General features: G+C 40.5%; 2 protein-coding genes across 29 annotated transcripts in view; both read right to left on the bottom strand.

Annotated features, from left to right (window-relative positions):
* Window positions 1-621, bottom strand: part of camk2b1 (calcium/calmodulin-dependent protein kinase (CaM kinase) II beta 1) — a 63,870-nt gene extending 63,249 nt beyond the window's left edge. For all 28 annotated transcript variants that reach the window (XM_044026115.1, XM_044026123.1, XM_044026127.1 and 25 more), the window contains exon 1: window positions 322-621. In XM_044026115.1, the coding sequence (XP_043882050.1) occupies window positions 322-383 (62 nt within the window). In that variant the 5' untranslated portion in view covers window positions 384-621. The remainder of the gene's footprint in view (window positions 1-321) is intronic.
* Window positions 622-2,643: 2,022 nt separating this feature from the next.
* si:dkey-13n15.2 (protein transport protein Sec24C) lies at window positions 2,644-14,998 on the bottom strand. Its single transcript, XM_044025272.1, has 21 exons — window positions 14,709-14,998; window positions 13,877-14,518; window positions 13,002-13,060; window positions 12,434-12,487; window positions 12,077-12,188; window positions 11,214-11,341; window positions 10,435-10,570; window positions 10,228-10,337; window positions 9,776-9,888; window positions 9,481-9,672; window positions 8,779-8,875; window positions 8,542-8,646; window positions 7,769-7,936; window positions 7,185-7,281; window positions 6,949-7,097; window positions 5,871-6,009; window positions 5,328-5,449; window positions 5,028-5,207; window positions 4,726-4,923; window positions 3,177-3,266; window positions 2,644-3,063 (listed from the first exon to the last, which is right to left on the bottom strand). Exons 2-21 carry the CDS (start codon window positions 14,472-14,474, stop codon window positions 2,923-2,925), a joined length of 2,988 nt encoding a protein of 995 aa, XP_043881207.1. The 5' UTR covers window positions 14,475-14,518; window positions 14,709-14,998; the 3' UTR covers window positions 2,644-2,922.
* Window positions 14,999-15,149: the final 151 nt, after the last annotated feature.

Here is a 15,149-nt window from a genome sequence, read left to right as displayed (position 1 = left end):
AAAATGGATATTGTGAGTGCGTGTGTGAGTGTAGACACACGATATTTAACCTGAAACAACTGCGCATCATATAATAAACACAATAAACAAATAAAAATACAACAAAACGATTTTGGAACGGAGCGAGTGTGCGCGCGCGCGTGTGTGTGTTTGTGTGTGTGCGTGAGAGAGCGTATTTTGAGAGCTGTCATCCCGAAAAAGCAACATACACACACACACACACACACAAACACACTGCCCCTAGAAACCAGCCTTCTTAATGCACAACTTAACCAGCAGAGCCAACAGAAAACAAACAAACAAACAAACACAGGTACTCACTTCCCCAGCTCCTCGTACAGCTGGTACTCGTCTGTGAATCGCGTACAGGTTGTCGTTGCCATGTCTCTCTCGTTTCTTCTCCTTATTGCTCAGCTCTTGGAGGGAAAAGAGAATTCAAACAGTTTGCGGTTGTTTTGTGCTAAACGTTGTGTTTTAAAGGACAGCTCCGCCCAGCAGCTTCACGGCCGTTGGAGCGGCGAAATGCCTTCAAGCGAGGGCTCAAAACGACGGCGGCTCTGATACCGGAGAGACGAAGCGGCCAGGCAGGGTATGAGCTCGCGCTCTCTCTCGCTCTCTTCTCCTCACTATCTGACACCTAAGGCGCGCATCCGATCCGTAAAACAAGCTGCGTAACGTGAGCAACACGGCTTCCTGCTCAGACTTTCACAATAAAATGCATCTTTTATAGTCTGAACCGTTTCATATCAGATATTTTATATGAGCATACAGTTTCTTTAAAGGTTGTTTATGGCCAGCCGTTTTAACATTTGATAGTTAGTCTGAATATGAGTTAGATTCTACTTGGTTACATGTACTTAGTTTCCTCCCGAGTACATAATCTTTTCTTTTTTATTCATTCATCTCAAACTTTAAAACAATGACAAACAGTAAAGGATTAACACTGAAGAAAGGAATTATTTAAAGTTTTTACCAGAGAAAACCAATACACAACTTTGTTTTGTCCCTTCATTAGCAATGAGTAATTAAATTATATATAGCTACATGCAAATTAAAACGATCGGTGATCATCTAGACGACAAAAAAAGACGACAAAAAAAATAAATAAATAAAATAAAATAACAAAATAAAAAAAACTTGTACATCGCACTTATGACTAGCACTTCATAGTTTGTTCTACTTGAAGCTCTTACTTACTTCTAGCTCTTATTTGTACCCGAATGTTTAAATGCACTTTTGTAAGTCGCTTTGGATAAAAGCGTCTGCTAAATGACATGTAATGTAATAATGTAATCTAATCACCATTTCACTGATGATCATCATCATCACCATCACTACATTTCACATCATCAGTGATTCATACTGTGAATCTGTAACTAAATCATAACTATCCATAATCCAAGATAATTCCTCTGCAATTGAAAAAAAAAGAGTTTGATTTCAGTCACAATCTAATCTCCTCCATTACCTTTCAGTACAATTGTGCAGTCACATACAGGTGCACATGACCTGTCCAATAAATTGGCTGATATAAATAGCTTAGTTAGCTTAAATAGAGGAAACAGAAAATACAAAAAAACTGAAAAAACTGAAAAAGTGAAAAACACACAAACCAGATGCACAAACTTAACTTAACTGGCCTGGCTGATAAAAAAAAATGCTTTATTTATTCACCTGGAAAAATCTTAGTTACCAAAATGGGTTTTATAGTTAAAAAAAAAAAAGTATATTAAATAAAACACAATAAATGTTGTATTATCTAATAAACATCCAGGTTTTAAAATAAAACGTCCCTTTTAAAGCCACGAGGTTGAACTTTATTTTGAAAGCAAAAACTCTACCACTTCCTAGTGATGTGCTGTTACGTCCGTGCAGCTTGACGATATGTTTCAGTTGGGCTGAGAAGCTTCACGTTCAACCGCGTTGAAGCCGCAGCTCTCAGACCTGTTGCCCTCTGGCGGACACAGCGCGCAACGGCAAAGCGCGGCAACGTAATGGAGCACACCTCCCGCCTGCACAGCGTGTTATCTCCAAATAGGGGCAAATATGAGAGAGTTGGTTAGTGCGTTCAAAACGCGCCGCCGGTGAGCGCAGTGAGTGATTGCATGTATTAATGTTAATTCACTGTGGACGAGGAGACAGAGGAAATTATATTACACCTGCAGTTTACAGAAACACTGTTATATGATATATATATATATATATATATATATATATACATGTATATTTATATATATATATATATAAATTACAATAAGTTATTAGAGAGAATAAAGATTTTCTCACTCTGATTTAATTACATGTTATTGACACATCATCATGTTGCAGGATCAACACCTTCAACAGCAGCCATCACACCCTGGAAACTGATGACCCCACACATGAACCAAATTTAACCTCAAAGGTCTACGGTGTAACATTTAGACACTTACGTATAGTTGTTCAAGTTTATAGTCACTTGAAAATAAAACACTTTTTGTAGCTTGAGAATAAGCTTTGTATATGACATTTTTGGCATACGAGGGCGGCCTTGCTTTGTGAGGGTCACCATCTTACATCAACATGATTCTGCAGCATGAAGTTACATTAATGACGTTAATTACAAAAACTGAGAAAGAAAAGCATTTAAAACCTCTCTCTGTTTTCAGTTAAATCTTTTATTATTTACAGGAGATTATGCACAACTGTATGCATCTCTCACACACACACACACATGCATAATCTCAGGCAGGGATTGCCAAACTGCTGTGACACACGAACATACATTAACAGATTCATCACAGCACCTGTCACACATATTACATCACAGCAGGCATTAAATAGCAATAAATATATGTGTATTCTGAAATGTTGTTATGGACGACAGGACTTTACTATCCCCAATGAGCAGCAGTTTAACTTTAGTCCCGCTCCTGTTTTTGGTCACTGCAGCAGGCGGACAGAGTTGACGTGGAGATGGTAGAGAAAGTCTGCATAGGACGCTCCTCCGTTTGGACTCTTGTCCTCCACCAGGTGGCGCTGCAGAGCCTCCTCACAGGCGTCGCCCTGCTTCACGACCCACAGCTGAGAGAGACAATGACACAACTCGTCAGTGGCTGGTTTATTGGCAGAAATTGAACAAACAAACCCATAAGTGTGTTTGTATACGTTTGAAATGAGATCCGCTTGTGGCTCACCTCACGCGCCCAGGGCACCTGAGAGTTCAGCGTGTTGATGAGGGATCGGATACTGACTGACAGACGGTTTTCCAGAACCGGCAGCTTAGTCTGCAGGCACAAACACACGCAGGCACAAACATGGATAATAAAAAACAAACCATCTTGGGGATCAGGAGGACACGCGGGGGAATTGCGAGACGCCGTCAAAATAGGTTTTCATAAATCATATACAAAACTGAAACTATTTCCTATTGACATAATTGTTATAAATGTGTTACATAATTGAAAATAATTCACCCGGCTGTTACATTTCCTCCTTCTTTCAACATGGACATGGATTTCACTACAGACACTGTCTTCTTTAAACACCTTCTGTGGCGTTTTATGGACCGTCATGATTACAGGGTTCTCTTGAAATTGTCTCATCTCCGTAACTATTTGTACTCGATCTTGTACCTCAATGGGACCTTAAATAAATAAAATTGGTTAATGTCCTCTGGACTAATGTGGGTTATGACATTTTGTGAGCCCTGGTGTTACATCACGTTATATTTCACTTTACAAAATACTGTTCATCGCTGACTTTAACCACTTCATGTACTTTTATTTTACCACCAGGGGGCAGCATCTACTCACGTGACAGAATACTGGCGTCATTACTTCACCCCACCTGTGTTTTTGATGGCTTTGTCTGTCTGTCTGTCTGTCTGTCTGTCTGTGCTTCCACACTTCAACTAGCTGACTAGATGACCAACAGAGGGCGCCAGAGGCTTGTTGCGTGAATAGGGTAAAGTCTGCCATCTCTGATTGCCTTGTTTTAAATTAGCGACTGGCTGTAACGAGAAAACTAATGCAGCTTTATTTTTGTTTATACTAATGAAAAATGACATTTCCAGTTAAAAGTCCACTGTGTAAAATGTACATGAATTTATTTTGGCAGAAACTTATGATAAAACGTAATAATAATTACTGTGTACAATCACCTGATTGTATGAATTGTTGATGGTTTTTTTCATAACCCCAGATTGAGCCTTTTACATTTGTAGTAAGAGCCATTTTAAACCACCATATTTTTTAAACTCCAACACACTTTGAATGGAAGCGTCAGGAGAGGGATATTCAGCTGCAACGTGCAATTTCACCAGTAAATGTTGCTTAATTATACACATCAAGTTAAATCATATGTTTAAGGACGATGAGAGCAAGTTGATGTGAACTGTCAGGTAAATATTGTATAATAATGTAGCCATAGCAACATTAGTCACACAGTAAATTCTGAGTCAGGCTGGGCAAAAATGTTATCAGTCAGTTGATGTTGATAATTATTATGAGGAAATGTCAGATGATTAAAGTCAAAGTTGAAGTTGAAGACACAAAACGACCACTTCATTTCACAAATCTGAGGCAAAACATTGATCGCAAATTATGTGTCTGCACGGTGTATAAGTGTAATATCAATATACTGAATATTGAACCTTAATTATGACGGAAAACATTTAAAAATGCAACGGGTTAGTGAGCCAGCCCTGTGGCTGAATAATCCCCCATAACCCCCCCAGTCTCTTACCTCTCCAGAAGGCAGGGAGAGGAAGCAGCTCGTGTTAAAGGCCTCAGCCAGGACGTTTGCTGGGACTTGGTTTCCCACCCACAGCAGCAGCGCGAGCGGAGCGTGGACCAAACACAGAGCTGTGGGCTCCAGGCTGACAGCACTGCAGCGCAGCGTCCGCTCTGCGTCTGGAGGGTTGGAGTTGTTGTTTGCGAGGGGCTGCCGGTGAGAAAGAAGATGCAGATTTTGACATTTTATTCACCCATTTAGAGTCTCTTGAGGTCTGTGGGACAACGCTGATGCTGATGTGGATGTGCACTCACGATAGACAGCACCAGAGGGTAGAAATGTGTGACGGTGCCGCAGGTGTCCAGGCCAAGCACCTGGCAGCGTTGCTGCAGCCGCTGGTGGACGGAGGTCCTCAGACCCGGCAGTAGCACCTCACTCTTCCTGAGACTGTTGATGTACACAGGAAGAGCTCGCAGGTGCTGAGGAAGGACCAGCTGCAGCACACATACACAGAGAGGACAGGATTTGAATCATGTCATGGGTGTGTGATTTTTCTCAAAACAATACTTTAAACCTTTAAATAAGAGTGTAAACAGACTGCGTCCAAAACTCACCTGTCCAGTAGAAACCGAGGTAGAGGAGCAGTGTTTTCTGTACAATGACAGCGCTTCTGTTATCTCCATCTGCAGCTCCTCCCTCAGCTCCTGTAGAGGGCGCTCCAACACAGCACAGTACACTAAAGGGACACAATCAAAACCTGGGGTTAATTCAGATCTGCATTGTTTCCGCATTTCAGACAGTATACACATTTTATTACGTTTACCAGTGACCGTGAACAAAACACGAGCAAACGAGGAAGAGTCTGTCAGTTAAGATAAAAGTTAAGTGGCATTAAGTGACAGGGTTAGATGTCTCGCTGTAAACCAATGCTCAATTTCTTTCAGTCTATGTCGGCTGTCTATTTCAACATCCAAAACCACACGCACACAATATATAACAACAGCAAAAATAATGACTGTGCTTCATAATTTAAAATCACAAAATTAGACACTCTAAAAGGGTATAAAACGGAGGTTTAAGAGCATTTCAGAACTGATGTTCTCCTGGTGCTGCTGTTGAGAGTTGATAACCACTTCGTCATCTTATCAGTTGCTTACTCTTCTTGCAGTAGAGGGTGAGCAGCGTTTGGGCCTGGCAGTGGCGGAAAGAGTCCTGCAGGTGACGAGAGCATCTCAGGGTAAGAGTGTGAACCCTGGTCCTTCTGTCTCCCGTCTGGCTGCTGTAAGACAATACAGTCTGGGACACGAGAGAAGAACGTTTTTGAGGTTTGAGGTCAATAAAAAACACTGCAAATCAATTCCCGATGAATATTATCTCATTACTGATCAAAATTATTAGGGCCCGAGCGCTCACACAGTGGTGTGAGGACCTCTTGGAATTCAAATACTTTGTTACTGTACTTAAGTACAAAATTCACATATCTGTTCTTTGTTATTCATATTTCTAGCAGCTTTTACTTTTACGCCACTACATTTCCTCTAACTATCTTTGATATTCGTTACTACTAAATAAAATCAGAAGAAGAAGAGTTGGCAATGGTCTGTATCTATACAGAGCTTTTCCAGTCTTGATGAGCTGCTCTACACTACAATTTTTGCCATTCACCCATTCACACGTCTTACATGCGCATTCATACGCTTCAACATGGGTGTTGCTCAAGGACACATATACAGTGGCCTAGCAGAGCCAGGAATTTAACCCACAGCCTTTCAGTTGAAAGACAACTCGCCCTACCACTGAGCTACCATGGTTCAGAGGGCCTGAACATCTTGTAGCTTTAATTGTGATTTTCAATCCATAACCAAAAGGCCATATGCTGTGTTGTGCACATGCAACAAAACATATATATTAAAATATAAAAATCACATTTAGACATTTTTATTAGGCTTCTTTTAATATAGATTTGAATTTCCCAAAGAGCAAAGTTTAGATTTTTTTGGTACATTTTTATGTTCATGTCCAAGTATTGTGCTGCCACCAATACTTGAGCAATCACTGGTGTAGTTTAACTGAATATGCTCTCTATATGTCATTTTACCCAAGACAAATGAAAAAGTCTATGGCAGCAATGTAAATAAAACACTCATCCATTTTCAACCACTTTATCTCCCACATGAGGGTCGCTGTGTCAATCCCAGCTGACATGGGCGATAGGCGGTATAATGAATTACCCACCTGTATGGCTACACCTCTAGTCTCATCCAGAGCTCTGGTGTGGGCAAGCTCCACCCCCAGTGTTGTCCACTGATCAAGGGTTGCCATGGTGACCTGGCTGGGGCTAGGTCCCGGGTTGAAAAGTCCATAACAGCCAGACACGCGTAAATCTGGTGAGTCGTCAGATACAACTATGAGGATTTGGGGTGTTTTTAAAAGGAAACGTGCTGTTTATTATAAGAGTGTATTTTTGTCACCTTTGCTGACAAAAATCCTGAGTTCAGCTTTGTAGGCGGTGTCCATCTCTACAGTTCTGTTAAGATCAGTGCTGAAGCGCTCTCTGTCCAATTCTCCCTGAAAGACAAAATAATATACTTTTCAAGGACTTTCCATGACCAATTTCCTCAAATTCAAGGACAATTAATGACAAAGTCCATGCGCAATAAATATACTGAAAATAAAAACTGTCAAACACCATCATCGTTAAAAACGTTTTAATGACTGAGCAGCATTAATCAAGTATCTGGGATTTAAAAAAACAAACAAACAAACAATGTTTTTGTCCACATTGAACTGACAAAATATAAAATCATAATTACTGCTATTCACTGTAGCCGTTTTCCATCAACTGTTGGTGTGCTATGCTACACCAAGATAAACTTAAATTTTGCGGCTATTGGGAGAGTTCAATATTATATATTGAATAATAATCTCATCAATCTCATCAAACATGTGGGAAAAAAAGTGAAAAAGTTGAATTATTCATGACAATTAATGTCTCCTTCATGCTGTACAGTTCCTACCGTTTCCAGAGCTACAGGATTAGGAGTTGCTGAAATACCTGGAGATGGCTGTAGGTGTGCAGAGCACCACCAGTTAGATATGGAATGTGTCCTGGCCAGGCCCCGCCCACATCTTGATTGGAGAGGACAAACAGGTGAACGCCGCAACCTTGGCGGACACACTCTTTGGCCAGTGAGACATCTGGCTCTGATGGCTGGAAAATGGTCTGGGGAAAAACAAACGTGGAAGAGAAAGTGAAGATATATTGAAAAAATTTGTATTGCTTGTCTCATTGTCATTTAATTTCCCAGTAAATGTCATGCTTTAGTGTGTGATTTAATCTAAATGGGACAAATATTTACATTAATTAGTATACATTAATTAATTGGACATCATGGTGTATTGAAGAAGAGACCGAAATAGCAACTGAGACCAAAAACTACTAGGAAAATGTATACTAATGTTATGAATTAGTGACAAAAATAAGGTCATTTTCTCTTAGACTTAAATACAAAGTGAGACAACCAAAGGCGACGCCCCCTGAAGGCCATTCAAGACACTGCAGGTTTCAGAAACTTGTATACTGTCTTTATATCTTTATATCATTTTTATATCCAGTTTATGTCCATTCTAACCCCTAAGAGAAAAGTCAACAGTCAGCTAATGGTCTAGCAAACACTAGAGCTAATGATAAACTAGGTTTATGGACATTTGGTGACACAATGTCACCCATGGAGACGTCTCTCTTTGTTGTCTTTCTGCTCACAGTCTTGACAGTTTGAGAATTAAAGTACAGCATACAGAACACAGTATATGTGTGGTTGTATGTACCTTTGGTTTATTAGAGCCAAAAAACCCTGAGGAGGAGTTGCTGAGTTCAGTCTCAATAAAGGAGGCAGTGTGGAAGATCAGCAGCTTACCAGGACAACCCAGAGCCTAACACAAAACAAACAAACACACATTTCAATTTTTAATTTTTGACAAACGTAATAAAAAAAAAAATTATAAAAAATCATAGCTCAAATAAATGGAGCACAGGGAGTGATTCAAAGTGCACTAAAAACTAACCTGTAGTATAGCAAGTCCAGCTTTGACAGGCAGCTCCATGGGAACTCCACTCGAGTCATCACACTCTGCACTGAACTGAGGAATAAGCTGCAACACACTACACACATAAAACATAGAGACAAATAAAATTACACCGGAAATCAGATGATCAATATTATTTTCTGAGGTGAAATAAAAATCTCTGGTAGTGTATGGTCCAACGCACAGTTTAATCGAGCTAAGAAAATCATTTTAATGGCCGTGTATTTCTGACTAGTGCGTATTGAATCAGTTTCCTGTGATCTTTACACGTTGCTGTACATGCTAATAGTGATACAAATTAGATGCAGTAATGCTCTTGTGGTCGCTGTGTTGTCCAAAGAAATGAAACGCCGCCGTATGATTTCCGGCAACAGTACTGCAGTTTATGTGTCGTCTCCTTTTACTTCCTGGTCAAAGTCTTGGGAGGAAATTTTGGTGCACGTGCAGAAGTCTGACTCCAGTCTGACTAAGCGTATAAATGCAGGAGTAATCGGACTATGAATCGCATTATCCTTGTATATTAGTCCGACTAAGACTGGCTCAATTTTAGTCGGACTAACGTGTTTACATGACATTAAGAAAATCGAATTATTGTCTTAGTTCGACTAAAAACTGACCGTTAACATGCATGTAAACACACTGACTGACAAACAGACAAAATGTGCAGACAAAATCTCGCACCTCTCGACGCTGTGTACACAGTCTTTAAAGGACACCAGAAGCCCCTCCCTCACAGGAAGCTGCAGGTCTTCAGTGTCTGTGATGACCAGCATGTGTGGACGGGACAGAGTGGGGCTGAGGTCGTACAAGTGGATCCTGCTGTCATACGTCATCAAGCCAACGCGGACACTTGACAAGGCAATGCCATCCTCCCTATGCCAATAAGATGACAATGCTTCAGTTCTACGCAGTGGTACTACTGCTGTGTGTGTTTCTGTGTAAATCTATGTATTAGTGGATGTGTACAGCAGTTTACCTGTTCATAGAAGTGAGCAGCATGTGTAATTGTTGTGTTACAAACTCCAGATGTCCTCCTCTCAGTGCTGAGGCAGACACATCTATGGCCAGCAGCAGTGCAGCAGCTTCACCCTTACACAGAGTACAACAAATTAGCCACACACACACACACACACATACAGCACCTTTCCAGTTATGTGAATGCCATTGTCACACAACAGTTCTGAAGTTTGACAATGAAGTAATGTTTTAACATTGATGGAAAAAAATAATAATATATATATACATATATATATATATATACATTCTATTCTATTTTGGATGCTTTAGCATTATTTTATTGCACTGTCAATACGCAGACTGCTGCTTCTCACCATGCACAAATGTATTGTATGCTTGTTTGACAGTCCAAGAGCTGCTTTATATAGATATAAATGTATATGTGTGACATTTATAGGAGGTGAAACTAACCCTCTCCGAACCAAGTATCTCATACGATCCCATGCTGAGTTCAGGTCTCTTGTCTTTATCGACCCGGGCCCCCTCCACCCCTTTGGTGGGCTGGTAGTGTTGCCACGGCACTGACAAGACACGAGACAGGACATAAAACAGGTACAGAGAACCATTTGACTTGTCCTAAAGATTTGAACCATTTCTGCTGGTAGTACAGAATGTTACCTTCGCTGAGTTTACCACAGAAGGGGCAGTAAAATCTCTGACCGCAGTCCTGCCAGCTCATCCCCGGGCACATGGAGGCTCCACAACTACTACAACCCAACATACAGTCTGACTCTCTGCAGAGTGGGAGGGGCTTCTGGAGACGACAAACACAAAAATAGTTTTCTGTTTGTAAGCTCCATTATTGGCATTATTGTCAGCCATTTTTAATGTAGCCAGGGTTCCCACACCTTGGTTGACATCAAATTCAAGGACTTTCCAGGACCAATTTGCTAAAATTCAAGAAGGGAATATGTTGACACAGCTTAAGATTTGAGGGCAACTAGTATGAGCTTCTTCACCCATGGTGTCCAGTTTTATTGATTTGCAGCACAGTCTGCGTCTGGACAAGTGATTGTCCTTCTTGGTCAAAGCCAATCTTTGTCATTTTCTTGCATTTCCCAGGCTTCACGTCATTTGCTCCCTCTTGCTTAATGTTACTCGCTCGTTGTAGGCCTAGTCTACGTACATCAAGCAATGCAGGGCACGACACAGTAGGTGGCGTCATAACAAACAAGGGAGACATTTACCTAAATATCAACTTAACTGAACTTAAGCACTTTCAATGACCCATGACTATTCAGGGCAATTTCCTAAAACCTGTAAGGGCCCTGAAATGTATTGTTCAAATTCAAAAACTTTAAAGGATTTCAAGGACCCATAGGAACCTATAATATTATTATCTAGTATATATATTTTTTATAGATTATAAAACAAGTAGAGTAGCTAAAACCTCTGACCTGTCCAGTAATTTGTTTTGCGAGAGGAGTGACCAGAGCTCCCAGAGGCAAACGACAGAGCAGGGCAGTCTGACCTTCACAGGGCACACAGTATGAGGTGGCACGGATGACAGAAGGGCTTGCGTTACCTAGAGTTCCACAGAGACACAGTCATTAACAACAAAAAACGATATAGCGGCTTAAGGTTACCTGAGACACAAGACAAATGTAAGTTATAATACTTCCTTTGCCTCTAGCAAAATGATTATGACATGCTTTTGCTTTCTTTATACTTATTTTCCATGTTGAGGGAACGCGAGTAATTAAGCAAGAATTTTTTATATGACACCATATTGACACAAGTTAGAATTTTTGAAACAGTGTCAGTACATACAAATGCACACATCTGCATGATGTGTCTGCAGATCTATGTCAAATTTAAAAGGTACATTGTGTAAAATTTAGCAACATTTACTGGAGAAGTTCAATGCAGCTGAATATTCCTCACCTCACTCCTCAGTTGTGTGAGAGAAACTACAGTATGTAGCTTTCGTTTGGCATCAGAACCCAAAAGATGTTTAGTTTGTCCCTTGTGGGCTATTGTAAAAACATGGAGGTCCAAAAATTATTAAAAAAACAACCATTTATATAATTCGGGGATTGTACACTTATTTATTTTATTTTGTTAAGTAAAATTACTTTATATTCTATTTATTCCAAATGAAAATGTTCTGATCTGATGGAATTGAGGTGATGTTATGATTTTTTTCCCTATCTGACCACAGTACATCACACATTGTATAAGATGCACATGAACGTATACAATTAACATTTATGTTGCACATCTCTGGAACACAAACACAGAAAGCTGTGTGCACATTTACCCTGGTCTTCGACCATACAGGAAGTAGTTGCCAGAGGAGGAAGATGTGAAAAAGGCTCTGAGACAAAAACCTTGCCCTCCCACTCTGCCCTGTCCTCTGCAATCACCTCCACCTGGGAAACAGCAAGAAGAAAGGTGGATCCTCTCAGTCACTTAGTCAGCAACGACATTCTAAATTGCACTGTATTTTAAAAAAAAGCATGCGTCTTTCACATTTACGCTTGTATAATAATAAGTGCCTTAAAATGATATGGTGTGTTGTGATGCAGCCAATAAACCCTTAAGGTGAAAGCATGATAATACTCTGGACAGTTAATGACCCTTGGAGTCAAGAAAAGATGAAAACACAAGAACATACCGCACTGGGCAGGATCTCTGGGTCCAGGCCATATCTGGATTCGGAGTTAGGAGACTGCAGAGAGAAAATCTAAAGGTCTCTGAACTTGAAATTTTAACACAAACAAACTATGTTCTCTGTTTCTATAGACTTTCCTAAGTTTAACACCTTTGACACCTTTCCAGTAAAAATAAAAATAAATGACCCTCAAATCATTTTATTTTGTGTCCTTGGCACTGAAACTCAATGCAAAACTATCTCAAAACCTAGAGGTACGGAGTCACACCTGCTTTAAATCATAAAGGTAAGTCTCCACTAGAGCGGAACAACATAAATGAATATTTAGATGTTTCTATAATTATAACTTATCTAATATGAGTGTTTGCTGTGATTCTCTGGTTTATACCACTATAAAATGAGCATGTATACGTTATGAACTTTTGGTAGAGCATAAAATCTGCTAGGAATCTGGGAGCTGTAATAAGCACTTGTCAATGTTTTGTGACAATTATGAAATTTAGGTTTAACTGTTTGCATTAGCAGTTCATTACAACAGTGTCTGTCCACAATGTAAGTGTATTTTCCTGACCTGTGGAATGATGCTTCTGTCCTGTGGAGCCACACTGGGAACAATCTCATTCATGGTTCCTGAGGAGACAGCAAAGAAAGTCAGACAATGGTGGACACACACAGAGGAGAGCTTTAGACTTGAGCATTAGATTGTGTAGTTGTCTGACTGTTTAAAGTGATTAGTCAAAAGGTGGTTTGCACTGCCATCGGTTCAGTGGTGGTTTACATGACAAAGCGAGACGTCGATGCTCAGTTTGATTGGTCCACAGCTGTGAGTGTCTTTATCTTTAACTGAAGAACATACTTGACCAGCTTTCTTTGAAACTGGTTGGTAAACGATGAGAGTTTGTTTCGCAACCTGTGAGCAAATCATGGCTGAAAGTTTGATGCAAATGCTCAAAATAATCAGACACCGAGAGCCACAGCATCACTGTATTAATGAATGGTCTTAAGGTGTTTAATACTAGACCATATGTCAAGTGTGTTGGAAAAGCTGATGAACATCAAAACTGACGGCTTGGGAAAAAACAGCCAAAAATGCCATAGGGTGCCATTAACCCTGTTGTCAGTTGATGTATCATCAAAGTTATTTTGGAGATATTATTTGAAATCCTTCATTATGTTGCGTTTAAAAACAAACACTGATATGTCTTGGCCACAAGCTTCAATCAGGGAGACAAATCTTTTGACTGTTACGTTTATTTGATTCCCTGATGAAGTCTTGAGGCAAAACTTGTTTGTTTTAAAGATGCTTAAGAACCTTTTACCAACTTCCATCCACTTTCATGGTAATTGTAGATCCTGTCCATTTGATGACAAAACATTTCTTACATACAGCTCCTTCAGTATGGTTTCTTCTTAAATGTATGCCCACATTATGACACATTAACCTACCTCTGGAGTGCGGAGAAGGTGTCCACTGATTATGCTGTTGGATGGGAAACACGGGTGAGGCAGGACTGTGGATATATCTTGCATGATGTGCAGTCTCCATATTTGCCGTGTATGGTGTACACTGTGGATTCGTGTGCAGATGATTTTGATGTGGTAACAGAGGTCCATTCCGTGAACCCTGGTCTGTGTACAGAGGCTGAGAAGTGGGAGATGTTGCCTGGTGAGGTGTGAGAGGAGGGAACGGTGACATCTGTTGTGGCTTGCAGGGCTGTGTTCCTGTGTTCAAAAGAGGCAAAGAACCTGGAGGTAGAGTTCTATCTTGGCTTGCATGTGGAGCCATGGTTGAAACGTGAGCATTGGGAATAAAATGCAGCCCAGACTGTTCAGCATTATTAGCTAAGCCCATATTGTGATAAGATGAAAGGGCGTTCATGTGGCTCGGGCAGCTCTGGTCAGAGGGCGACCCCAGGCTGAGATCCTGAACGCTGAGTAGAGGGTTGCAGAGGAGTTCCGGAGGTGGCACTGTGGACCAGCCGTTCTGTCCCGCCCACTGGCAGAATGTGTGGCTCTGATTGGCTATGGGGACGTCCATCATCATCCATAACCATCACTGATAGGCGTGACTCTCTTTGAAGGCGGGATCTGGAAAGTCGATACGAACCCATAATATAAACGTGACCATTTTAATTCTGACAAACGTTCAAATAAAAGCTGCTGAGAACTAACGACATACAGACAATAAATACAATTAGCTTAAGCCAAAACAAGAAACAAAAACAACGGTGTGACATCAGGAAAAGACAAGCTTAATTTGGAGTACTCGATTGTCTACCTTCGGTCATCAACGGAAACAGCGGACTTTGCGTGCGATATTTGTTCGTCAACGTTACTAATGTCATCATGTTTCCCTCAACAGCGACGGAAGAGACGAGAGACAAATTACGAGCTGATGATGGACTGTTACATCCTTAATTTCGTCGTTTCAGACACGCAGCATCCGCTTCTCTGCATGAAGCGGAGCTTTTGCAGCAACGTTAGCAAAATGTTAGCAATAGCCACGACGGTTTCCGCTTGACCCTACAAAATAAAACACATGACACCTGTCATTCCACAAGAAACAACATTAAAAAAAAAAAAAAATAGTAAAAGTAAAAATAATCAAATTCAATTAATTATACTGACATGTAAAAGACAACTTCTGTCTGCATGTAGTGGGGACACTGTACCCAGTTACATTCTGAGGCATTTATACATTTTACTGTATTTAATTAGC

The sequence above is a fragment of the Solea senegalensis genome, linkage group LG5 (assembly GCF_019176455.1).
Source record: "Solea senegalensis isolate Sse05_10M linkage group LG5, IFAPA_SoseM_1, whole genome shotgun sequence".
Lineage (NCBI taxonomy): Eukaryota > Metazoa > Chordata > Actinopteri > Pleuronectiformes > Soleidae > Solea > Solea senegalensis.
This window is presented reverse-complemented; position numbering and strand designations above follow the sequence as displayed.

Coding starts and splice junctions, on each gene's coding strand:
- si:dkey-13n15.2 (XM_044025272.1), bottom strand. CDS start 14,474: ATGATGATGGACGTCCCCATAGCCAATCAGAGCCACACATTCTGCCAG. Junction 12,488..13,001: donor ACAGAAGCATCATTCCACAG/GTCAGGAAAATA, acceptor TTCTCTCTGCAG/TCTCCTAACTCCGAATCCAG. Junction 4,924..5,027: donor ACCCTCTGGTGCTGTCTATC/GTGAGTGCACAT, acceptor TCTCACCGGCAG/CCCCTCGCAAACAACAACTC.